General features: G+C 40.2%; 2 protein-coding genes across 5 annotated transcripts in view; one reads left to right on the forward strand and one right to left on the reverse strand.

Moving 5' to 3' along the window:
• The window catches only part of LOC149834606 (uncharacterized), a 32,890-nt gene extending 17,523 nt beyond the window's left edge, over positions 1 to 15,367 (reverse strand). For all 4 annotated transcript variants that reach the window (XR_016432551.1, XR_016432550.1, XM_090010207.1 and 1 more), the window contains exon 1: positions 15,189 to 15,367. Coding sequence is in view for 2 of the 4 variants with exons in the window: in XM_090010207.1 (XP_089866333.1) it covers positions 15,189 to 15,309 (121 nt within the window). In the remaining 2 variants the exon portion in view is untranslated. The remainder of the gene's footprint in view (positions 1 to 15,188) is intronic.
• A 5,107-nt stretch (positions 15,368 to 20,474) lies between these two features.
• On the forward strand, positions 20,475 to 24,951 carry LOC149834607 (protein translation factor SUI1 homolog). The gene is made up of 5 exons (XM_090010209.1): positions 20,475 to 20,581; positions 24,050 to 24,164; positions 24,284 to 24,489; positions 24,586 to 24,639; positions 24,717 to 24,951. The coding sequence occupies exons 2-5, from the start codon at positions 24,128 to 24,130 to the stop codon at positions 24,759 to 24,761; spliced, it is 342 nt and encodes a 113-aa protein (XP_089866335.1). The 5' UTR covers positions 20,475 to 20,581; positions 24,050 to 24,127; the 3' UTR covers positions 24,762 to 24,951.
• The last annotated feature ends 774 nt before the right edge of the window (positions 24,952 to 25,725 follow it).

The raw sequence follows: 25,725 nt of genomic DNA on the forward strand, positions 1-25,725 counted from the left end.
AGGCGACCCACCCAGGTCGACACGCCCTCGACACGGGTGCGGCTTCAGACACGGAGCAGACTCGGTCAACAGGTGTCAGACTCGATCAACACACCTGGGCCGAGTCCGTCCACTTTATAGACTCGATCAACTTTGATCGAGTCTATAAAGGTCCATTTTCAAACTCATTTTGTATCCGGGTCGGGTTCAGATCCGGACTCGACCTAGATCCAAAATGTTACCTGTGTCTGGGCCGAACCCTAAAGAGGGCTTTACGACATGAGGAGGGGCTTACCCTGTCGATCTTTGCCTCCCCCCAGTCGTCTGGTCTTCATCCCCTGCAGTCACGCTGGCGACCCAGACCCCAACGACCGTAGCCGCAGGCGACACCAGCCACCCTCTTCCCCAGCAACCGGTCTCAGGTATGCGTCCTCCCTCTTCCGTTCTTCTTCCTCTTCGTCCGGCAGGGGGCGCCCCCTTCCTCCTTGTTTTCGGCAGGGGGCTGCCCCCTGCCTCGTTCTTATTTTCCGGCAGGGGGCTCCGCCCCCTGCTATACTTTATTTTTCGACAGGGGGCTTCCCTGCCTCAGATGTATTTTCCAGCAGGGGGCTGCCCCTTGCCTCGTTCTTTTTTTCTAGCAGGGGGCGGAGGCCCCTGCCATACTTTATTTTCCGGAAGGGGGCTCCGCCTCCTTTTTGCTTTAAAATTTATAATCTTATTATTAATTTATTGTTATATATATAATTATATATATATATATATTTAAAAAAAATTATATATATAGCCGAGTCTCCGTGTCCAAAATTTTTGAAATTACACCGCACTCGTGTTGCACCTGCACCCGCACCCATGTGACATAGGTTTAAAGGAATCATAAGATACAAATCTATCAGGGGCCTTGGAAATTCTAATTGATTTTCTAATACTAACAGATTCTATATCTTGATTTTGTGAGTATCTTTCAAAGGCACATGGTGGGTGATCTTCGGTCTGCCGAGTGTATGTTTGTATGGTAGTATAAAGTGAGTCTATATTATCAAGACCATTGTCTACATTTTCACTTACATCATGAGTGTCTTCATTTTCACTCTCATGCTCATTACAAATGTTTTCACACCTATCATGTTCATTGATAAGATAAAAAAGAAACGAATAATCATAGTTCTCTTGGATTTTTTCTTTGCTAAAGCCATCTTCATTTTCCAGAAGTGTAACATTTTGTGAAACATATAACTTGTTTCTTTCCATGTCATAGCATCTATATCCCTTTTGATTTTCAGCATAGCGTAGAAAGACACAAGGGATTGCTTTTGGGAAAGTTTGTCATTTATATGGGTAAAAACAAAACATTTACATCCAAAAACTCTCAACCTTTTATAATCGAGAGAGATTTTAAACAATTTTTCAATGAAAGATATATTTTCAATAGTTTTTAAAGGCATTCTATTTATCAAATAAACTATCGTAAGAACGACTTCGGTCCAAAACATTTTTGGAACATTTCTTGATATAAGAAGTGCTCTAGTGGTTTCAACAATATGTCTATGCTTTCTTTCAGCTAGACCATTTTGTTGAGGAGTGTATGGGCAAGATTTTTGATGAATAATCTCATTTAGGTCAAGAAATTTTTTGAATTCCTTTGATACAAATTCCCCCCCAGAATTAGATCTAAAAATTTAAATGTTGGTATTGAATTGAGTCTTTACGTAGAAATAAAATTTTTTAAAGCATTCAAATACTTCTGATTTTTGCTTAAGAAAAAAGATCCAAGAATGTCTACTATAGTCATCTACAAACACAACATAGTATGATACCCCACCTTTGGATATATCAGGAGCCGGTCCCCACACATCCGAATGTATTAACTCAAAAGGATTTTTTGGTATAAAATGTCTTTATTCAAAGGGAAAAGCTTTCATTTTGCCAAGAATGCAATCTTCACAAACCAAATTTTTTTCTTTATAATTAGTAAAAAATGGAAACAAATATAATTTGGTCACACTGGGATGTCCTAGGCTTTTGTGCCAATTTTCTATATATTTCTTTTCCACAAAATTACAAAAAGATTATTTTGATAACTCATGACTGTCCATTACATAGAGATCTTCTCTTCTATGGCCTTGCCCAATCGGCTTCCCAGACTGGAGATCCTGTATTAAACAATCATTAGAAGAAAATAAAACTTTGCAACCATAATCCATGATTTATGAAACTGATAAAAGGTTTAAATTTAGTTTTCGCACCACTCTAATACTTGGTAAGTGAAAGTTTGGTTGTTTTTGAAAAGTTTTAAAACTTTTGATTTTTAAAGATGTTCCGCCGACGGTTGAAACATAAGAATTATTTGGGTTAGAATGACATTCAGATAATATTGACTCATTTGGAATCATATGAAACGAGGCACCGAAATCTAAGATCCAAGAAGTCTTACCAGGGTCACCACTTGTGGATACGGCTGCCCTCAAGAAGGAAGAAGCTTGACCTTTGAACATTGGTTATAGCACATTCATTAATTGAGCTAAAGACGGTGAGCCAATGCATTTGGAGTCGTCTACATCATTTCTTTCCACCGAAGCAACTCTCTTATCATCACAGTGATCTTCTCTCTTTCTTTTGGGACAAAAAGGCTTGATGTGTCCTGGTTCATAGCAATGATAGCATATGATTTTGCCACATTTTTTGTACTCATGATCTCTTTTATCGCTTCTTTCATAGTTGTTGGGATTTCTCCCATTCTCATTCTTCACAAAGTGAGGAGGCTTGTAACTCCTAGTGTGATTACCGAGCTTGGACATAGCAAGAACAATTTCTTCATCTTTTGAAGCGGATGGCTTCTTTAATCTATTTTCTTCCATAGTCAATTCTTCAAGAGTTTCGATTATAGATGGCACACCTCCTCTATGAAGGAGAGCCGATTTTGTTCTCTCAAATTCGGGCCTAAGCCCATTCACAAATTCATAGAAATGCTTCGTTTTAATTTGGTTTTCACGGAGTTCTACGTCTTGAGGACAATGTCATTTTGACTCAAGAAGAGCCAATTCATCCCATAAGAGAGAGAAATCATTGTAATATTCTCTAATATTCATCTCTCCTTGAGTCATGGTTCTTACTTTATTTTAGACATTGCATATGTGGGCAATATCTTTAAGACTATACATGTCCTTAAGATATTTTCAAGCATCACTAGCAAAATCAAATTTTGCTAAGCTAGAGAATCTATAAATATCTACACTATTGATGAGCCATCCAATTGTTTTGGAATGACCCATCCTCCATTCTTTCCATTTTTTCTCATAATCGAAAATGGCTTTACCCATTTCCTCACCTTGAAGAGCAACCTCCTTCCCATTCTCAATTTTCGTAAGAATGAGCATGGGCTTCTTTTCAGTACCATCCACCAAACCCTATAACCCCTTTTCACCCACATCACATAGTTTGTATCGTTTAGGCGTACGGGAATGGAGATTATAACTTCTCTCTCATTCTCCATTTCTTTACAATGCGAAGAGAAAGGGGAGAGAATGAGATAGTGAGAAAAAGGAAGAAAGATAGAGATGCAAGACTTGTTTGAGAAATTGCATGCTTCCTGATGCAACAATCATTGATTTGTTGTATCCGCTAAGCCCACGATCCTCCTTTTGATATCAACACGATCTTTCTTTAAGAAAAATGCCTTTGGATCACCAAAGCTCTGATACTATGAAATGAAGTGGATTGAATCTGATACACATGCAAGAACACACTTTCAATCAAGTAAAATACTTGATTGAATCAATGAAACCACCCACACAAGGGTCTTTGATGCAGGGCAGGACCCGATTGGGTCCCTCGTGCCACCCGATCCACCACAAAGGGCAGATGAAGGACCCCGCGCATACGACTCACTTGCAGGGACGGAGCCACGATGCAGGGAGGTATCCCTGCGCACCTACGTCAGGCGTGGTGGAGCTCGCACGCCCCAGAACCAGCTGCAAAGAGAGACTGACCCGGATCGTGGGTGGGATCCAAATCTGGACCCACGACCCGGTCCAGTAAACAGCCTTTAAAAGGCCCTGCCTAGGGTTGCGTGAAGGCAGAGAAGATTGAAACTCCAGCCGTCTTTTACCTTCTTGCCGTCTTCCTGTTTTCTTTCTGCCTATTGTTTTTCTTTTCCATTTTTTTTTATTGCTTATTGAATTTCCCTTTGCTTATTGAAACACTTGTTGAGTTTAATAAAGAGTTCAGCCACTGTTTCACGGTGGCCATTGTTTCACTCCTCCTCCAACGTAGCTGCATCAAAGTGGTATCAGAGCCGCACCCTTTCTTCACCAGCGAGATGGCTCTTGAAGCAGGGACCGATCCGGTACGCGGCGAGGAACGTGAGGAGGCTTGCAGCAAAGATCCGATGCTGCGTGTGATGGATGTACTTACAAAAATCCAAGAAAATATGTTGCGGATGAGCAGGGATGTTGCCAGTCTATCAAAGAGAATGGATGGTTTCGATGAACGACTGGTGGCCCTTGAAGCATCCGGGCCACAACCCCTAGTCGCAGGCGCAAATCGGGTGGATGGTGCAGCGATAGGCGTGAACCCTGCTCTGTCTTCAATCTGTCCGTCGACCCAACTCCAGCGCAGTAATGTTCCTTCGCTCCCAACGGCACCGATGCAGAATCTCAATCCGGGTACTTTCCAGCAACTTCGGGGCGTTCCAAGGGGCGACGTTCCCTCTGTAGGGGTACCGAACTCAAGGCAGTTAGCCACCATGGCTGCCTCGCAAATAACTTCGACCCCCCAGGGAATCGGCGTCCCACTGGGTCCTTCCTCGGGCCCAGTTCTGGGGTGCCAGCACCCCACAACCACGACGCAGGCCAGCCCGAACTATCGGGACCCCAGCATTACGCTGGGCCCATCGGTAGGCCCCAGCTCGTGGCAACTGGGAGCACTACAGGCGGGGACGGAACGACAGGGCCCCAACATTTCTCTGGGTATTCCATCGGGCCCTGTTCTGTCGACCCGACCCGGTGAAGCAACCGGCTACCTCCCCGACCTAGCGCACGGAAGCCTATCGACTGCATATCCGCGCACGGGAACAGGGGGGCCCCTGCTGAATGGATTGAACCCAGGGGGATCCGATCCAGCCCTCATGACTACAGGGCCCGGGCCCGTGTCACTGGGACCGTCCGTTGGGTCTCAGGGAACGGGCCTGGCGCCAGAAACCCTTCAGCCAGCTTACCCCGTTGGGTCCGGTTCGCGGGCTGTCCCGAACCAGATCCAACTCGTTAGATTTTATCCCCATGATGGACCCCCTACCGACCCAGACCCATATCGGACCCGGACGGAGCTCCAGTTTGGATTTGAGCCGGATCAAAACCAGACCCATAATCTCTTGGATCGGGGATCGAGTTCAGACCAAGCCTATTATCCCCAAAACTCGAACCTCGATCCTTCCCATCCATATCTGGGTCCGACGAGTAGTGTAGGAGTGGGCCCGATCCACATCCCATCGGGCGAGTCCACCCATCCATATACCCATCAAGCCCCATACCCATACCCAAACCCAAACCAACCTGTTTACCCAACCCTGACCCAAAACCCAACCCAATATCCGGCCCAACACCTTACTCCTAACCCACAACCATATTATACCAATTCTACCCGTCCAGAACCAGAACCTCAATCGAACCCTCCCCCGAACCTTGGACTTCCCGTCATTCCAGTACCACAATATCGGCCGCAGATGGTGCCCGCCCACGGGCAAACCCGACCGAGGCAATGTCAGCAGGAACCGGCGCGCCCTGACCGCCGACCCCCCATCGGGAGAGTTCGACAGCACCAGCATCCCGGCGAACAATACCGCCATACGGGCAATGAAGCAGCATGGGACGACGACATTTTCTGGAACGAGCATCCTGCAGGAATAGTGGAGCCGCGACAACAGAGACCACCAGACTACTCCTCCACCTATGGCGTGAAATTGGATCTTCCGGAGTTTGCGGGGCGATTCGACGCGGAGCAGTTTTTCAACTGGTCTTATGCAGTGCAGTTCTTCTTCGACTATCACACCGTCGCTGAACATCGTTGTGTCTCGCTAGCGTCTACGCGATTGAGAGGCCTAGCACAGACATGGTGGGTGGAGTTACAACGATCGAGGGAGCGACAGGGATTAGAGCGCGTACAGTCGTGGGAGGAAATGCAAAGACTGATGCAGTCAAAGTTCGTGCCTTCGGATCACGCCGAGCGAGCCTACAAGGAATACCTGACCCTGCGCCAAGGTTCCCGAACTGTAACAGAGTACACCGCGGAGTTCCACCGTCTTTCCCTGCGTGTGCAGATCGAGGAAACAGCTCGTCAGCAGGTCACGAGGTACATTTCGGGTCCCGCCCTGCTATCTCTGATGATTTTAGTTGTGTCACAGTCGAAACATTAGATCAAGCCAGCAATTATGCCATAAACATCGAGGACAAGCTGAAGCGGAGGCAGGAATATCGGACGACCCGTAATGAGCCCTCCAGCCGACCCAAGCCGAGTTTCCCAACCAGGGGAGCAAGCTCCCCTAGTGATTCAAAACCTAGAACAGACCTTAGCAAACCTGACCAGTCAGGTCCAGCTTTCCACACCCGGTCCAAAGCCAAACCTACTGAGTCGACCCTTCGTTGTTTTAGGTGTCAAAAGTTAGGACATGTCGCGTCCAAGTGTCCGACCGTGAGCAAGAACACCCACCTGGTTGAAGGGATTGTCGAATCCGCAAGTGAGAGTGATAGTGATGACAATTCATTAGTTGAGGTTGAGGATGAGAGGGGAGTTATAGAGTTCGACGGCAACGTCGAAAGTTTGTTGTCCATCCGTCATGTGTTGACCACACCCCGAGAATCGGCCCCATCGAAATGGCTAAGGAATAACATTTTTAGGACCCGGTGCAACTGTGAGGGGCATGCATGTGATGTCATCATTGATACCGGAGCTTGTGAAAACATGGTGTCTGAGAGTGTGGTGTCTACCTTGAAACTTAACACCGAAAAGTTGTCCCAACCCTACAAGATGGCCTGGTTCAAGAAAGGAAATGAGGTTCCCATCACTCAGCGATGCCTAGTCCGGTTTTCCATGGGGGAGCACTACCACGATGAGGTGTGGTGTGATGTAGCCCCTATGCACGCGTGTCACATTCTCTTGGGACGTCCCTGGCAGTTCGATCGCCAGACCACTCACGATGGCCGCAAGAACACATACTCCTTTGTCTTTAATGGCCATAGAATAGTCCTCCTACCTATCAAGGAGACTGGTTTCCCCACTGTAGACAAACCTGAGCGAGTTCCCCGAATCGCAGGTCTCTCGTACCGGCTCTTCCTGGACCACTGTCAGGAAGATGGCTATTGTTATGCCCTAGTGGCCAAGCCAGTGATGAGTTTGTCCGTGTCCATTCCCGCGGACGTTGCCCCTCTTCTAGAGGAGTTCCACGACATTATGCCGGATGAACTACCTGATGGATTACCTTCGGCAAGGGTAGTCCAGCATGCCATTGACTTTGTGCCAGGGTCGAGTCTACCCAACCTTCCCGCATATCGTATGAACCCCACTGAGCATAATGAGTTATTAAGACAGGTTCAGCAATTGCTGCAAAAGGGTTTCATTCGCGAGAGTGTTAGTCCTTGTGTCGTTCCCGCCTTACTCCTAAGAAAGATAGGTCCATGCGCATGTGTGTCGATAGTCGTGCGATCAATCGCATCACAGTCAAATACCGTTTTCCCATTCCTCGTTTGGACGATATGTTTGATATGTTATCTGGTGCCTCCATTTTCTCTAAAATAGACCTAAAAAGCGAGTATCACCAGATTCGTATACGCGAAGGGGACGAGTGGAAAACAGCATTCAAGACACGTGATGGATTGTACGAATGGTTAGTCATGCCGTTTGGGTTATCTAATGCCCCAAGTACCTTTATGAACATGATGACCCAGGTCTTGCGTCCGTGTATTGGGAAGTTGATTGTTGTCTACTTTGACGACATTTTGATCTATAGTTCCTCATTGTCCGAGCATTTGAGTCACCTGCGCCAAGTCTTAGATATTTTGAGAAAGGAAAAACTGTATGCCAATGCCAAGAAGTGTGAGTTTATGACATCCAATGTCGTGTTCTTAGGGTTTATTGTGTCTTCTGATGGCGTCAAGGCCGACCCTGCAAAAGTCCGCGCGATTGTCGATTGGCCTACCCCAAAGAGTATAGGAGAGATCCGTAGTTTCCACGGGTTAGCCACCTTTTACTGACGTTTCGTGAGAAATTTTAGTACCCTTATGGCCCCCATCACGGAGTGCCTAAAAGGTACTAGTTTTCATTGGACGCCAACGGCTAGCAAAGCCTTTACGATCATCAAGGACAAAATGACCAGTGCTCCTGTCTTAGCCCTCCCAGATTTTAGTGCAGTCTTTGAGGTTGAATGTGATGCCTCTAAAGTGGGGATTGGCGCCGTCTTGAGTCAGAATCGTAGGCCCGTTGACTTCTTTAGCGAGAAGCTGACTCAGGCCAGGTGCCAATACTCCACTTACGATGTTGAGTTCTATGCCGTTGTACAAGCCCTTCGTTATTGGAGACATTATCTCATTTATAAGGAATTTGTCTTGTACACGGACCATGAGGCATTGAAGTATATGAACAGTCAGAAGAAGTTGAGTGCTCGTCATGCCAAGTGGGTTAGCTTCTTGCAAGAGTACACCTTTTCGCTTAGGCATCAATCGGGTACCCTGAACAAGGTGGCTGACGCTCTTAGTAGGAAGAACAGCCTTCTGATGACTATGTCGGTGCAGGTCATTGGTTTTGAGCAATGCAAAGAGTTATACCCTACGGACCCTGATTTTCACAAAGTCTGGGAAGGGTGCACCTCTTCAGATCGCAACCTCGACCCCCGTTTTTGTATTCATAATGGTTACCTCTTCCGTGGTAACTAATTATGTGTACCCAATTTCTCCCTTAGACTTCAGTTGATTTCTGAATTACATGAAGGAGGGTTGGCAGGGCATTTCGGGCATGATAAGACGTTCGCTCTCTTAGATGAATGATACTTTTGGCCCAAAATGCGCAAAGATGTTGTCAAGTTTATCCAAGGCTGTCATGTGTGTCAAGTGTCCAAGGGTCATCGTCAGAATAGTGGTCTGTACACCCCGTTACCCATTCCTGAACGGCCGTGGGAGCATGTATCCATGGATTTTATCGTGGGCCTTCCCCGCACACCACGTCGTTTTGATTCAATTTTAGTAGTTGTTGACCGGTTCTCCAAAATGGCTATCTTTGTTCCGTGCAAACGCACCACCGATGCCTCTTTAGTCGCCTCATATTATTTCAAGGATGTTGCCCGTTTCCACGGTCTACCTCACACAATCACTTCCGATCGCGACACGCATTTTATGAGTCACTTTTGGAAATCGTTATGGGCCCTGTTGAAAACTAAGCTTCAGTTCAGTAGTGTGTATCATCCCCAGACTGATGGCCAAACCGAAGTTGTGAACCGCACTTTAGGAAATTTGTTACGGAGCCTAGTGGGCGAAAATGTCAAAACTTGGGATCTCGTATTGCCCCAAGCCGAGTTCGCCTATAACAACTCCATTAACCGTTCTACTAGTAAATCTCCGTTCCAAGTAGTGTATGGTCGGTCTCCCACCCATGTCGTTGACCTAGCCCCTGTGTCAGATCTCTCAGCTCCAGCTCCGGATGCCTTTGATGCCGTTGAGTATATGCGTGACGTTCACAGACAAGTTCGGGCCAAACTTGTTGAAAGCTATGAGACCTACAAAGCTTTCGTAGATCAGGGTCGTCGTGATGTCCATTTCGAGGTCGGTCAACTTGTCTGGGTGTATCTGCGTCCAGAGCGTTTTCCTGTAGGCACCTATAGCAAATTAAGTCCTAAGAAGTATGGTCCTTTTAGGATCCTTCAGCGATTGGGTTCGAATGCTTACCTCCTTGAGCTGCCCGATGATTGACATATTTCCCCTATTTTCAACGTGGCTGATCTATATGCTTACTGTGGCAACAACAAGTCGACAGAGCCGACTTCTTCCCAACCAGGGGAGAATGATGCAGGGCAGGACCCGATTGGGTCCCTCGTGCCACCCGATCCACCACAAAGGGCAGATGAAGGACCCCGCGCATACGACTCACTTGCAGGGACGGAGCCACGATGCAGGGAGGTATCCCTGCGCACCTACGTCAGGCGTGGTGGAGCTCGCACGCCCCAGAACCAGCTGCAAAGAGAGACTCACCCAGATCGTGGGTGGGATCCAAATCTGGACCCACGACCCGGTCCAGTAAACAGCCTTTAAAAGGCCCTGCCTAGGGTTGCGTGAAGGCAGAGAAGATTGAAACTCCAGCCGTCTTTTACCTTCTTGCCGTCTTCCTGTTTTCTTTCTGCCTATTGTTTTTCTTTTCCATTTTTTTTTTATTGCTTATTGAATTTCCCTTTGCTTATTGAAACACTTGTTGAGTTTAATAAAGAGTTCAGCCACTGTTTCACGGTGGCCATTGTTTCACTCCTCCTCCAACGCAGCTGCATCAGTCTTAACAAATTGTTATTGCATAAAAGGCACTCAAAAGAGTTGTAAAGTATACATGGCCCATTGGGGCTATTTATAATACAATGGGGGAACAAGGGGCCGAACATGTGATTGTTGGGGCTGCACCCAACGGTCACATTTGTGACCATTGGGGCAGCTCCAACAGTCATATGAGCTGCCCCTTTTGCATAAAAAAAAGGAAAAGTAAAAAAACAAAAAGTACAAAAGACAAAAATAAAATGTCAGCCCGCCTATTTGGTGAAAAGGCCGAAATACCCCTAATAGGTATTTCGGTTTACATAGCTATATATATTAACTATATCTTAACAGTTTCTCAATCTAATATGCCTACTCATGAAAATGATGTTTATGATAATGATAATTTGGATGCCATAGGAGAAAGCGAAGAACCTATTCGTCAGTACACCAGAAGAACTTAGCCTAAACCTCCTAGTGCCTTAGAAAATATCTAAACAATAAAAATGAAGAAAATGATGAACAATCCATCCAATCTTTAGAATCTTCTAGTGCCCAACCTAATATAGCTATTGATCATGAAGTTGGGAGATCTAGTAGAGTATCTAGACCATTGGATAGATTTGTATCCTATGACACATTTCCTAAATATAGAGCTTGTGTTTTGTCATGTATTCATTCTATGAACCCTCTACTTATAAGGAAGCCAAAAATTACCCTGAATGGATAGATGCCATGAAAAGGAACTAAAAGCTCTTTATAAAACAAATACTTGGGAATTTCAAACATTACCCAAAGGAGAAAAATATAGGATGTAGATGGATGGATCTATAAAGTTATAATTAAAAATGATAAATCATTAGAATGTATAAAGCTCAATTAGTTGCTAAGGGATACTCTCAGGAACATGAGATTGACTATGATGAAACCTTAGCCACAATAGCTAGAATAACCTCTATTAGAACTCTGATTGTTGTCGTTTCTATAAAAAATTGGGATATATATCAAATGGATATTGAAAATATCTTCTTTCATGATGATCTCACAGAAGAAGTCTATATGAAGCCATCACCTGGGCTAAATGTTCCCGTAAGAAAGGTTTTTTACTTGCACAAGGCCTTATATGGTCTAAAGCAAGCCCCCAAGGCATGATATGACATATTTAGTAGTTATGTTAGACCTTGGATTTGTATCATGTTATACTAACACTGCTGTATTTGCAAGAGATTCTTCTGTCGAAAAGATTATTCTTCTCTTGTATGTGAATGATATGATCAGCACAGGAGAAGATAGAGCGGAGATAGAAAGGATTAAAAATATTCTTAAAAATGAATTTGAAATGTCTAACTTGGGGCAACTATATTACTTCCTTGGTACAGAGGTTGCCTACTCTCCGAGAGGGTACTTGTTGTCCCAAATTAAATTTGCTACAAATATTGTTGACGGATTAGAATCACTAATGACAAGAAAGTTGATAATCTAGAAGTGATCAATGCAAGTTAAAATCAAATGATGGAGTTCTTTTAGAAGATCTCACTATATTGTCAGATTATTGTAGCGTTGATGTATCTCACCATCACTAAATCAAACATTTTGCATGTTGTACATGTTGTAAGTCAGTTCCTGCATGCTCCTACAATTGTTCATATGAGTGTTGTTATGCAAATCATTTGATATATCGAATGCTCCACTACTAAATGATTATTCTTATCCTCAACCTCTTCTCTTGATTTCACTACTTACACTGGCTTTGATTGGGGTGGGGATGCTAATAACAAACACTCAACTATTGTTTTTTGTGTTTTTCTAAGGGACTCGTTGATCTCGTACAAATGCGAGAAACAACAAAAAGTACCATTATCATCTACGGAAATTGAATACAGGACTATGGCTATCACTACCACTGAATTGTTTGGCTACAAAGACTTTTTGCAGATATAGGAGTTCACTTGAAAGAGCCTTCGAAGTTATGTTGTGACAACAAAAGTGACATATACATAGGAAGCAATCATACATTCTATGGGCGCACCAAACATATTGAGATAGATTATTACTATATAAAGAGATTTTTTTTTTAAGAAGACTATCATGCTTCCCTATATCACATTGGAATATCAACTTGCGGACTTCTTCAATAAAACCTTATCATCCCCTAGGTTTCATTTTCTCCTTGACAAACTTTTGGTAATTACATCATAAGTTTGAGGGGGACTGTTGAAATATGACATATATATACATTATAATGTATATATGTATTAGTATATATAATATGCATATTGGTTATAAAATGTATTTTTTTGTTTCTTTGTATTTTATTTCTTTTCTTTTTATTTATTTTTTGTTTCTTATTTTTGTAAGAGTATGCCCATTAGGGGCATTTTTGTCCTATGTAGCTCCAACGGTTACTTGGACCTCTTCTCTTCTTCATTGTATTGCCTATATATATGGGATTCTCCCCCATGTATTGAATGCTTTTCCAAGTATTCAATCAATAAAAAAAAAAATTATGTTGTTCTGACCCATTTTGTGGCTTGTATTGTTGTCTCTCTTGTGCCCTTGGAGGCTATTGTGTTTTTGTACTCTTTTATGTTGTACACACTCCTACAGTCCTACTGTATTGCATTACAACAAGAACACGCCATTTTGGTGGAGTGTCCCTGGTGACACAAGCGGACACGTGGACACAAACACCAACACATACAACACATATTTTAATATTATTTTATTATTTTTTAATGTTTTAAAGTTTTATTTTAAAAAATGCATTTTTAACATTAAAATATCAAAAATAGTTTTTTATTAATTAAGAATTTCAAAAAATTCCATGTCCACATGTCCTCTTTCCCAGAAAAAAATCCAACTTTCGAGTCAAATTTGTGGCACGCGTCCTCATGTCTTTATGACATAGGTTAGAAATACTAAGGCTTCTATCTTTAAACATCTTACTCTAATTTAACCCTATCTTATTCAAATACAAATCCTACTTGTGCTTGTTGGATTATAGCAATAAGATAGCCATTGAGAGAGGCCACCTCCAACAGTTACATGATCTCTCATAGAATAGGTTATATAGCAAGTAAATAAGAAATTTAATAATAAATTAAATTATAAGATAATAATACGTATTAACCAACAATTACATAACCTATTAGAACTCAAGGGGTGTAGCCTTTGAGATGAAGGGGCATTTCTCCATAGGACATGATGCAAGAGTGGAGCAAAAGACCCGGGTTTATAAGGATCAATTTGGATCAGATTCATATTTTGGATTTTTATCATTTGGATAATTTTGTATTTTGGTTCACTTGTAATGGATATTGGGTTTATGTATTAGATCCAAATCCAGATTTTAGTAGATTAGGATAAGTTTTATCTTTTTAGACGATTATCAGGGTAGGTAGTTTACTTGGTTTAGAATTAGGAAAAATCTCATCTATTTATAGATTGGGGGGGTGGGGGTGGGGGGTCTATGTAGTTGAACAATGAAGTTGATTTGAGATATCGAATTTAGTTATTTCCTAGTTTCTAGTTATTTTCCTGCATTTTCCTAGATGTTTTCTGTTTTTCCTAGATAATCATAGTTGGGTAAGATTTTGATGTAAATCGAGACCTTTAGATTTGCATCAGGACACGACCAATTCTGGCCCCTCTTTGGTCGCTACTTAAACCCCTCAAAGCAAGGTTTACAGACATCAAGCAATTCCAGAGATCTCTAAGCTTCTAGCATAAAAGAGATAAGGGTTAGAGGCCATGAATACATTACTGTCCTTGATGATCATTGTGTCACTATACATGCCCTTGGACTCGGGTTCACCCTATTCTCTCTAACAGTGTTTGTTTATGTTACCAACAAAAATTGCTGTCTTAATCATAATAGACAAGCAAAACACTACCCATCCTTACTGCCCTGGAGAAGGCTGAAAGTGCAACCATGACTTGCATTCTTTTTCATTCAATTTATTAGGTTTATGAAAGTTGCAACTTTGATCTCTGGCTCCGCATCTGTTGCCGTGGTGGAGTCAGAAAAAACACTATTCAAGTTCTAACAGACAATGGGTCCAACAGCAGAATTGATGCCCAACCAAACATAACATGATACTCATCATTTACTCCCCAAGTAAATTCTTGAAAGACAAAATCATGCCCCATCAATAACAAGGAATGATAGAGACACAACACTGTACAGAAAACAAGTAGCATCCAGTGTAATTGGTCATCATATAATAACGAAAGGAATCTCCAAGCTTTCTTTGACAAGTTATTTCAATTTTCAACCCAACTCATATGCTCACGCCTAAATTAAAACTGAAAATCTGTTTTAGCATTTATTTCATTAACCCATCCATGCAAAGCCCATCTTTTTTCCTTCATAAACGAATAAATCCACTTTTCTTAATATCTGAAACATGTCACTCTTAATCATCTACAAAGAAAGAACTTCTAACATTGAAACAACCGAAATCCTAGTCGCAGAAAAAGGCAGAGAGGAATTGTGGGTGTTCCAGAAAACATCAAAATATATCGAGGGAAAAAAAGAAAAAAGCTCAATTCTAGCAAACAGAGAACATCGTAAAAGGAATTCAATACGGTAGTCGCAGAAAAAGGCATGAAGGAATTGTGGGTGTTCAAGGAAACATCTCGAATATGTCGAGAGACGATAATATAGGAAGATTTGTCCATTAACAACAATGAGGAGGTGAAAAGATTAGAACTTACCGAGAGGATGGGGAGAATTCCGAGGTTTATAGGCGACGGTGGGAGGAGGGGGTGTGGTTGAATTGGTGATCTTCAGCTTCTCGAACGAAGACGACAGATTGTTGGATTCATCGAATTCCATAGAAATCACGAAATATGCAGAGAGATCGCTCAAATACCTCGAAATCCAACTATGCGAACGCTATTACAAGATACATACGAGCCACCGATCATTTGGTCCTTCACTTTGTCATATATACTATAGTATGGTAAGGGGTGTCAATGGGTCGGGTTTGGCCTGGACCCAATCCGTACCAAACCCGGGAGAGTTCAGGGTTCCTGACAAAGAAGGAGGTCTGATTAAAATCCAGATTGTACCCAAAGGGACCGATTAGTATATGGAGCCTAGTATGGTTTGTGAAATTTCATACCAGAGCAGGTCCGAAACAAGTTCGGTAAAATTTCAATGTAAAAAGAAAAATATTGTTTTATTGGATATGGACTAGGTTTGGTTCTTTTAATCCGGGTATGTTTTTTCTTATGGTGGTATAAATGGATTGGATCCAGGTCCAGATCTGGTACCAGCACCTCAAAATCAAGAGTCAGGTTTGGAGCCACTGAATCTGAACTAGGTCCGACCCATTGACACCTTAGTATTAAGTAGGGCTTTCAATAGATCAGGTACCTAATCCATCAAGGTGCACCCAAACCCACCTAAATAACTAGTTGTCAGATTCAGGATCGAGTTTGGGTTTTGATAGGTTAAGAAAAAAGAATCCTAAACCAGGATCTGTATAAGAGCTTATGTTCAATAAAAATGCATACAAACTACTTTGGTCAAGTTGGGTCTGCTCGGGTATTTGATAAAATCATAACCAAACTTGACCCACATAGTACTCGGGTTGGTTTCAGGTTGACTAGAACAGTACTGGGATTGACATTTCTTATGCCTACACTCAAATATTTAAGTTTGGGTTGGGTCTGGCACCGGACAAGTAAATTGGTCAGACTTAGTGATTGATTCCCGTCCATGATCCAACCATCGCCTCATGTGGATATGGGTCCATAACGGTAAATGGTGTTTTCATTTTCGGGGTTAAGGAAGCTATAAAGTGACTTGAATGTTTATTTTTGAAAAAAAAAAACACAAAAGATAGTGTATTTGGAATTTTGAAAATTTAGGAAAATACTAAAAACAACATGAAGAAAATAATAATAGACATCTAAGAGTAAAGAACTTTAAACATATGGATAATGTTGGCATAAAACAGTTTTTCTTTTGAAAAATATCATTTTATGAATATCTTATCACTTTTTGAACTCTTGTGCTAAGATTATGTTGTTTTCAAAATATCATGGATATCTTTGACATAGGTTGACAAACTACACCCGCTCTTAGCCAGAAGGTGGAGCAAACAATGGTAAAGTCATATTTGACGCAACACTATATCACTTTTAATTAAAGGGTTAATATAACCTTTAAAAAAAATATATTTTGGAAAATGCATGGTTATTTTTTTAGGCTGAAAGAGTAACTTTGATAGATTCATAAAGTTACTTTTTGAGAAAAAGGTGTTTGACTTTTCATTTCCTTTCAAGTTCTAAAGACTTATAATCACAGTGACAAATATGGATGATATTTTGAAAATATCACAAAAAAATGTGATATATTATCTTACCATTTTAATCTTTAAAATCTCATAATATTTTCAAAATATCACAATATTTATGACAAAACCTAAATATCATGGTATTTAGGTCTTTATCGTGATATTTAAAATAAAGAAAGAGGCCTTTACTTTCTTTAAATTCATTTTAAAAGCATTGAACAACATTATTTTCAAGTGAATAAATTCTCATTAAATTATCTTTTAATGCATTTCTCTCTCATTTAATAGTAATAAAACTTCCTCTCATCTACCAAAAACATAAAGAGAGTTTCTCAACAAGGCAGCTTTGGAAAGTGTTGATAATAGAAAATGGTTTACTAAAATCTATCTTAGAAATTAAATGCTTTGTATGCGTTGATAATAGGAAAGGACTCCTAAAGTCCAATGTGTAAATTTAACCCATATTTTGAAGTTTTAAATGATTTTATTTGTAAGTTTTAATTTTGGACAAGACCTTAAATTTATCTCATTTTGTAAAAAAATTATTTTCCCCATATTTATTATATATTTATAGCTGATATTTTCTTAAAAAAAACTCAAGATAAATAAAATTTTCCAAAATATGACAAGAAAAATCTTGGTGATAACTAGAAGCCTTAAACTTTTGCCACTATGCCTATAATATTCAAAAAGTAACCATGCATTTTCTAAAATATCATTTTTTAAAAAGTATTTTAGTCATTTGAATAAGAATGAATGCATCTAATATTAATTACAACTGGTTTAATGTTAGATTGATCATTAATTAAATTATTTTTAATTGCAAAAAATAGACCTCATAGTAGCCAATCTCTTGTCCTCGAGAATTGTGATGCAACGCATCTGGTGGACACATTTTAGGGAAAAAATACTTCATCGGACCCGAGCGTGCGGAGTCAGTCCATCTTGAACATCTTATAGACAAATTTGACAAATTTTACTTTTTTAAATATTTGGTATTATCTGAAAATATGATTTATTAGAATTTAAAATTTATTATAATTTGTATTTGTATTTTTTTTATTTTTAGGATTTTTTTTAATCTGATTAAATAATTGAACATGAATCTAGGTTTGATAGTCAGTTGGGATCTCTTTAGGGCTATTGGAGGGTATAATGGATATTTTGGGTAACTTTACTTTTAATTGAACCTGGATTCTCTTCAATTGAGTTTGGATTTTTAAATTCAAAAATTTAGATCCAATAAAATCTCTTGGCCCATAGAAGAAGTGACCAGGTCAATTGAGCATGTAGGAGGTTAAGTCATCTTCCATTAGACCCAAGGGCAACAACACTTATTGGTACAATGAGCAGTGACTTATTTTTCATTGGACCAAAGAGGTCGGCCACCACTATTGGCCCCGTTGAGTGGTGGATACCAGACTCATTGGGCCTAGGGAGCCGCAACCCTAGCCCCTTCCTCCTCATGTTTCCCCTAAAAGAACCCTAAGAAAAAATGAGAAACCAACTTGTTTGCGAAAAAAAAAAAAAGCTTATCTTTTAAAGGTCTTCCTCCTCTTTTACCATAGTCTTTTGAGGCGGTCACGAGCATGCGTAAAGCAACAGGTGGTCCGTGCATGAGCTGAGAAACAAAAAAGAATGTCTTAGTGGCTTCATTGGCTGATGATTCCGCACTCAGATTAAATCATGACCCAAACTTGACTAGCATATTGCTTGCATCTGAGTTTGAATCAACTTTCCATGCTTGGGGTTTGGATCGGGTTGAGTACCCAATATAAACCTGACCGGTTGACAGCTATGCAATGAGCTAAGTTCAAGCCGAGCCTAGGCTGTTCGAACTCAACTTGGTTCAAAATGTCTTTGTCCAAGCTTGTCGCGAGTTTAGAGCCGAGCTTGTATGGCATTGTCCATACTTCGCCCAGTTTTGAGCTTGAGCCGAGCGTTCAATGGTATTTCATAAAAAAAATCTTGTAAAAAGTTTTTTATAAAGGTGTGATTTGATCCTAAAACCTCTTTTAACATTATCCAAGTGATCAACCACTAAGCAAAAGCACAACTTTTGAGAATTGTCACTGAAAAAAGTATATACATACTAAAAATTCTCTAAAACCCATCACTTTCTCAAGAAAAGTCTAACACCCTACCCATTACCCATTAAAGTGTTCTAGGATCGCTATTTTTACTTTTTATTCAATAAAAATACATAATTACCTTTCTTACATCTTATGAATTCACATCCACTCACCTTTAGATGTAGCAAAAAATAGATCAGAGTTGTGACCCAAGTCCAAAATATCTTTTACCCATACTTTTCGGTTTTGAATATCATATATCCTGGTTCAAATTCATGATAAATACATCCAACTAAAGTACTTAAAAAAATTTAACACAAATTAATTAGTTGAGAAAAAAACTACCAAAGTAAGGCTGGCAAACAAGCCAAACGAGACCAGCTTGAAGTGTTCAAGCATGGCTCATTCTTGTGGCAAGTCAAGCCGAGTTCGAGCTCATAATCAGTCTAAATTAAATGAGCCCAGTTTGAGCTGACTTGTTTATATTAAAAAAATGTATTGTTTTAAATCTGACCAAAAAATACATGTAAAATATATTTCTTATTAGCTACTGAGCTTATAAGAGTTGAACCGAGTCGAGTACCTATTATTCTTATTCAGTTTGCCGGGTTTATTTTAAGAGTTTGAACGAGCCGAACATGAGCCAAGCCATGAGTGGCTCGGCTTATTTTCAAGCCCTAGTAACAAGGTACTTTTTGATATTTTAAAATATTTAACTCAGGTTAGATTGGTGAAAACAGGTAGGTTAAAGTAAGCCCAAATTTGACCATTGACAGCAAAACCAAAAATTGCATTAAGAATTTACACAAAAGAGGTTTCTAAAGTGAAATTTCAGGTAAAAGATAGGGCTGTATCAGAAAATTAACTTAAGATAAAACGAAAACCAGCAAAAAATGGGTAGGGCTGCACAACGAGCTCGAGCACAACTCATTTAAACCCGACTCTAACTCGTCCAAGTAAAAGAGCCGAGCTTGATCAGGCATTAAACTTGATTAAGCTAATTTAATTGTGTGTCATATGGTGACTAATTTTAATTTTAAGATATGTATTACTTTTGTTGATTTTTAATTGCAAAACCTGTTTTTAGCTAAGTGGGTAATGTGTATATTGTTTAGGTTCAAATCTCACTCATTATGCAATTGATTTTTTTTTATGTAAGTTAATGCGGCTCGAACCGAATTTGTACATAATTTTCGAGCCAAGCTTTTTAAGCCTTAGTTGGGCTCGAGCCCGGCTCGTGTGCACCCCTAAAAATGTGTGAAGGTTATTTTTATGCAGCGACTCTACATATGCAGCACCGCTAACAGCCACCCGTTTCAACATTTTTCGAGATGAAGATCATGCCCATCTCGAGAAATGCCAAGATGGATGGCTGTGTGTGGCCTATGCATGATGCAGCGCGCTGCAATTTTATGTGAGCGTAGTAACTCATGAGGGACAGAAAAGAAAGTTTAAGAGAAGAGCAGGGAGGGAATCGGCCGAAGGAAAAGACAGAAAACAGATATTAAACCATGGTAAGGTATTCTAACTCGCGTAAACCATACGTGGTTAGGATTTTACGTTTTTTTTTTTTTCATTTTTTTCCTTGTTTTCGTCACTCTATAAATTTGGTGGTAGGGAGAGCGTTGACGGCATTCGTCACGGTCTCCTCTCAGAAGAAATTTTATCCTCTCTTTCTCTCTCTCTGCGTCTCGCCTTCTTCTTCTTGGATTTCTTTCGCGTTCTAAATCAGGTAATATCTCGAAATCATCTCTTTTTCTTTCATGAATTTTAGTGATGAGGTCTGAAGTTCGTCTCATTTTTTTTGGGTACCTTGAAATCCTAGGGTTTGCTTGATCGATTAGTTCGTTTTAGGCATGCCACTGGGAAACCCTGTTTTTTTTTTTTTGTGATATCTTGAGACCCTAACTCACGCGATCAATATCATCGTTTTGCGGCATAGAGTTTTTGATCTCTTGAATCCGTTGCATGCGTGATAGTTCCCTCCATTTTGCGCACGTGATTGTGAAACCATGCTTTTTTTCCTTATGGAAGCAAGAAAACCTCTCAAATGATTTTTTTTTTTTGCCTATGAGATGTTTTGATATGATCACTCTAAATGAAAAGTTTTCGCTTGTTTGTGTAGCATGAGAAAAGCATAATGAAAAAATGACCATCTCAGAGAGAGAGAGAGAGAGAGAGAGAGAGAGAGAGAGAGAGAGAGAGAGATCTGAAAATGGCGGTGGGCAGGAGGAAGATAAAGATGGAGGAAGTTCTTTGTGGCAACCACATGGAATGAGGTGTGTTGTGGGTGAACGGTTGCCCTATTGCAAAAAGATTTTTTGGTGAGGATTTTTTCCTATAAAAAATTAAACTTTTTAGTAAAACTTTCCCTTCAAAAATTACTCTCGTCTGAAACGGTTGGAAAAGCTGCCATTTTTTCTTTCCTACTTGCATTTTTCCTACCATTTTCTCGCTTCCAAACGTGCCTTAAACCTCTTGAAACCCGAGTCTACACCATCGTTTTCATCATTTTGATTGTGAAGCGTTGGAACCTTTTTATTTTTATTATTATGAAAGTCGTGGATTGATTTTTCGTTGGGGCATGTATTCGTGAAGCCCTAACTTTTTTATCCTTTGATTTGTTGATGGATATCTGTTTCGCACGAATTTTGGGTCAATTGTAGGGCCTTTTCTTGGGTTGGCTTTTGAGTTTAAGGGCGAATCTTAGATTTGGTGGTTATGTGAAGGAATGAAACCCGTATCGTATCAGTTGGGAAACTTTCGGTTGGTTATGGGATGCCTCTTTCCTACATGTGTGTCAAGGATCAGTAATCCCTTTAATTTGGTTTCTTAATGTTCCCTTCATCTCTCTCTCGTTTTGGATGTTCTCTGCTTCTCTTCTTTTTGGGTTCTGGCTACCTTTTTCTTTATCGGCTTATTATTATTGTTATTACTATTTTAACAATAACTTTTGGTTCTCGTCTCTTGTGTTCCTTTCACCATGGAATTGGGAAACCCAAAATTGGCCTCTTTGTCTTTTTTTTCCGTCCCTTGTGTTCCTTTCACCATGGAATTGGGAAACCCCAAATTGGCCTCTTTGTCTTTTTTTTTTTCGTCCCTTGTGTTCCTTTCACCATGGAATTGGGAAACCCCAAATTGGCCTCTTTGTCTTTTTTTTTCCGTCCCTTGTGTTCCTTTCACCATGGAATTGGGAAACCCAAAATTGGCCACTTTGTGGTTCCTGGAAGATGTGAGACTCTATTTGATGCATTTCGTTCTTAGATTTCCTTTTATTTTTCTTTTCTGAGATGATTATCTATTCCTTCCATCAATTGTGGAGGGTCATGATTTGACCTCTGCCTGCCTGTGTGAGTACTGAGTTGGATCTATGTGAGGTTCTAGTGGTTTAAGAAGTGGGGCTTTGAATCTCTGTATATTAGTGTGATTGTGTTTTGATCCACATTTTTGATGCTGATGTTTCCATATATTTTGTGTTTTTGTTCTGGTTGTGAATTTAATTTGTTATGAGATGATTTTTTTGTTAGAAGGTATTGAGTGGGGTTCCTTTTTTAATAGAACTAGGGTTTCTGGGTGATTTGCTGAAGATGGCGTCTAGAGATTCTGGTCTTGTCTGTGATATTGAGTGTAGGATGGGTTGTATTGCTGTGATTTGTGAATTGGTCATATTTTCTGATATGTTAATTGTCAATATCAAATGCTGTCTCCTCTGGTGTTTGGTGCATTGCCTTAGTCATCCATAATAATTTTCATTTGATTAGAGCACTTTTGAGTTCATTTTCTCTTGAAAATCAGTGACCAATTTGCTTCTGTTAATTTGATTGTTTTGAAAAGATTGTGAAGTTGTCAGGCCTTGTTTTTTGGTGATTTTGAATGTTAAGTTGTCATAATTGTACATGTTATTCATATAGTTTTAGTGGATGGAGTCTTGGAATAGGGCTTGATCAATATGAATCAACTATCAAGTATGGATGCGATCAAAACTTGGATAATATATGCATGTTATTCATACAATTTTAGTTTGTGGAGTCTTGGAATAGGGCCTATTCAATATGAATAAAGTATGGATGCGATCAAAACTTGGATAATATATGCATGTTATTCATATAGTTTTAGTGGGTGGAGTCTCGTAATAGGGATTGATCAATAGGAATCCAGTATGGATGTTATCAATACTTGGATAATATATACATGTTATTCATATAGTTTTAGCAGGTGAAGTCTTAGAGTAGGGCTTGATCAATAGGAATCAAGTGTGGATGTTATCAATACTTGGATAATATATACATGTTATTCATATAGTTTTAGTGGGTGAAGTCTTGGAGTAGGGCTTGATCAATAGGAATCAAGTATGGATGTTATCAATACTTGGATAATATATACATGTTATTCATATAGTTTTAGGGGGTGAAGTTTTGTAGTACGGCTTGATCAATATGATTCAAGCATGGATGTTATCAATGCTTAGATAATATAGTTGTGCCATCCCATCTTATTGAGCACAATATGTTTTAAGTTATATGCGTATTCTTTTTGTCGAATATGGTTTGTTAACAACAACTTGAATTTAGAAACTCTTTGAAATATGTTAGAACATGATTTTTGCATTTGAAACCACCATAAGAATCATCTGCTTTTGTGTCTCTGGTGCGTAGCGATGTTTAGGATCTTAGATTTCTTCTTACGTGAGGGGGGCTTTTCTTCTGATTGAATAGCAATTAATTACCAATTTTTTTCTTCTTTTAAAATTCTTATAATCCTTTCACAACTAAAATCCATAGTTATGCTTTTATGGACAGATATGCTACATACTCTTTTTTAGACATTTCTGTTCTTTATTTTCAAGGCCTCTACTTGCTTTCTCCTAAAACGGTTTGTGCTGCTTCTGGAGTTTGACTCTTGGAGCACCAAAAACAGTACTTGCTATCACGGAAGCATGTGGACTTGTTTTTAGCCTGCAGTATTAGTTTCCAACGTTTTCCATATCTCATATGCATGTTGGGAAATGGTTTCTTGTTGTTCTGTTAGCTTGAGAATGTCATATTGTTACTGAGAGCACATCATTTCTCTTTTTCAGTATTGTTTTCCCTTATGCTGTACATGGTAGCTTTGACATATAGTTCTTGCAGTGAGTATTGTCTAAGTGCTTTTAGCATGCATGTTTTGATGTCCACGCTAATGTTTTCTGCCATTACTTCAGCTTCAAATTTATTCTGCGGGTAAGTTGGTGGAGAAAAACTTGGTCCAATTCGTCTCTTTGATCTCATCAGCCAAGTTCATGTCTGAGCTCGACGTCCAGATTCCTAGTGCTTTTGGTACGTATACAATCTGTGATTTCTTCCTGCTTCCTTACCTGTGTTTTTTTGCATACGATGCTTCCTTCCATGTGCTTGCATATGATGATGATGATGATGTAAGACTTACAAATTGGCAGATCCATTCGCTGAGGCAAATGCTGTGGACTCTGGGGCGGGGTCAAAAGAGTATGTGCATGTGCGCATACAGCAGAGGAATGGTAGGAAGAGCCTGACTACTGTGCAAGGACTGAAGAAAGAGTTCAGCTACAACAAGATCCTCAAAGATCTGAAGAAAGAATTTTGCTGCAATGGCACTGTAGTACAGGATCCGGAACTGGGTCAGGTATGAAACAGACTTGGCATGTCACGTAGTTGGGTAGTGATACTCTGGAGTTTGTATGCTGTATGTGTTTTGTGCATGACGATGTTGTGCTTTTAGGTTATCCAACTTCAAGGGGATCAGCGAAAGAATGTTTCAACTTTCCTGGTTCAGGTCTCTCTCTCTCTCTCTCTCTCTCCCCCCCCCCCCCTCTCTCTCTGTTGATTAATGTAATCGGTATCGTCTTGCAGGCTGGAATTGTGAAGAAGGAGCATATAAAAATTCATGGTTTTTGAAAGGTTGTTGATGTTGCTATTTCCTGTATGCCTGAACAGGAGTATTACATAGATACTCTTGAACATGAGAAGCTTGTTAAGTGTCCTGTCTTACATTCTGATGCAAGTGTCCTGCCTTTTTTGGGGGCACTTCTTTGAAGGGTTATTTGCTGGAAATCTCTATCTATATTAAGTACTCCCTGCTTCACTTGAACTCATTTTTTCGCATCGGGCAAAAATCATAACTAACCTTTTTAGATGGAGAGGATCTGTCGCTGTTGTTTTGGGTGCAAAGTAGTTAGTCCTATTTCGTTAGGTATTGCAGGAGGTGTGCCTCATCAGGATTAGTCAATCAGTTGGCTATCTCTTCTCAGTAGTAGGGCCCAACTGCAGATGGAAGGTGATCAGGTGCAGCGGCACATTGCAGTTGTGCAATGTGATTAAACTTGATCTGGCCTCATTATTGCCTATAACGGAAACCAACTGCCTAGAAATAACCCAAGCTGAAGGAAAAATATAGGTTTAGGTTGCAATGGTTTAATACAAGGCATCCAATTTTGACTCTAGATAGATGTCACCACGCACCTTTGCGACCTGACTGCATCATGATGAACTAAAGACGATATGTGCGTGCTCGTTTTTTTTTTCAATCATCAGACTTGTTTTTCGTATTTTATTAATATCATACGATATGTGTGTGACAATTGCCTTCTTCATTTTTTAAGAAATTTGATTCATTATTATCTTTGAACCACCAGTCCTTTTGAGAGTGGTTCAAAATCTTACGTCTGGCGCACTTTAATCGACATTCTTTTGATTGATGCCCAATCTTCTTGATTATTGAAGTTTCTTCTTTTGCCATGCTCAGGTTTAATTTTCGTTACCTCTTTCAAATTGTACCTTTTGATCTGAGCTTCTTTTCTCTGTCAATAATCAATTTTGATTGGTGTGCATGGACAAGCTTTTAAGGTTCTGACTTAGAGAT

Source organism: Nuphar pumila, chromosome 6 (assembly GCF_984573655.1).
Source record: "Nuphar pumila chromosome 6, dmNupPumi1.hap1.1, whole genome shotgun sequence".
In the NCBI taxonomy this organism is placed as follows: domain Eukaryota; kingdom Viridiplantae; phylum Streptophyta; class Magnoliopsida; order Nymphaeales; family Nymphaeaceae; genus Nuphar; species Nuphar pumila.

Bases quoted from the DNA above. Each gene is read 5' to 3' on its own strand.
- LOC149834607 (XM_090010209.1), top strand. From the start codon at position 24,128: ATGTCTGAGCTCGACGTCCAGATTCCTAGTGCTTTTG. The intron at 24,165-24,283 runs GTACGTATACAA...ACAAATTGGCAG, and splicing joins CCAGATTCCTAGTGCTTTTG to ATCCATTCGCTGAGGCAAAT. The intron at 24,640-24,716 runs GTCTCTCTCTCT...ATCGTCTTGCAG, and splicing joins TTTCAACTTTCCTGGTTCAG to GCTGGAATTGTGAAGAAGGA.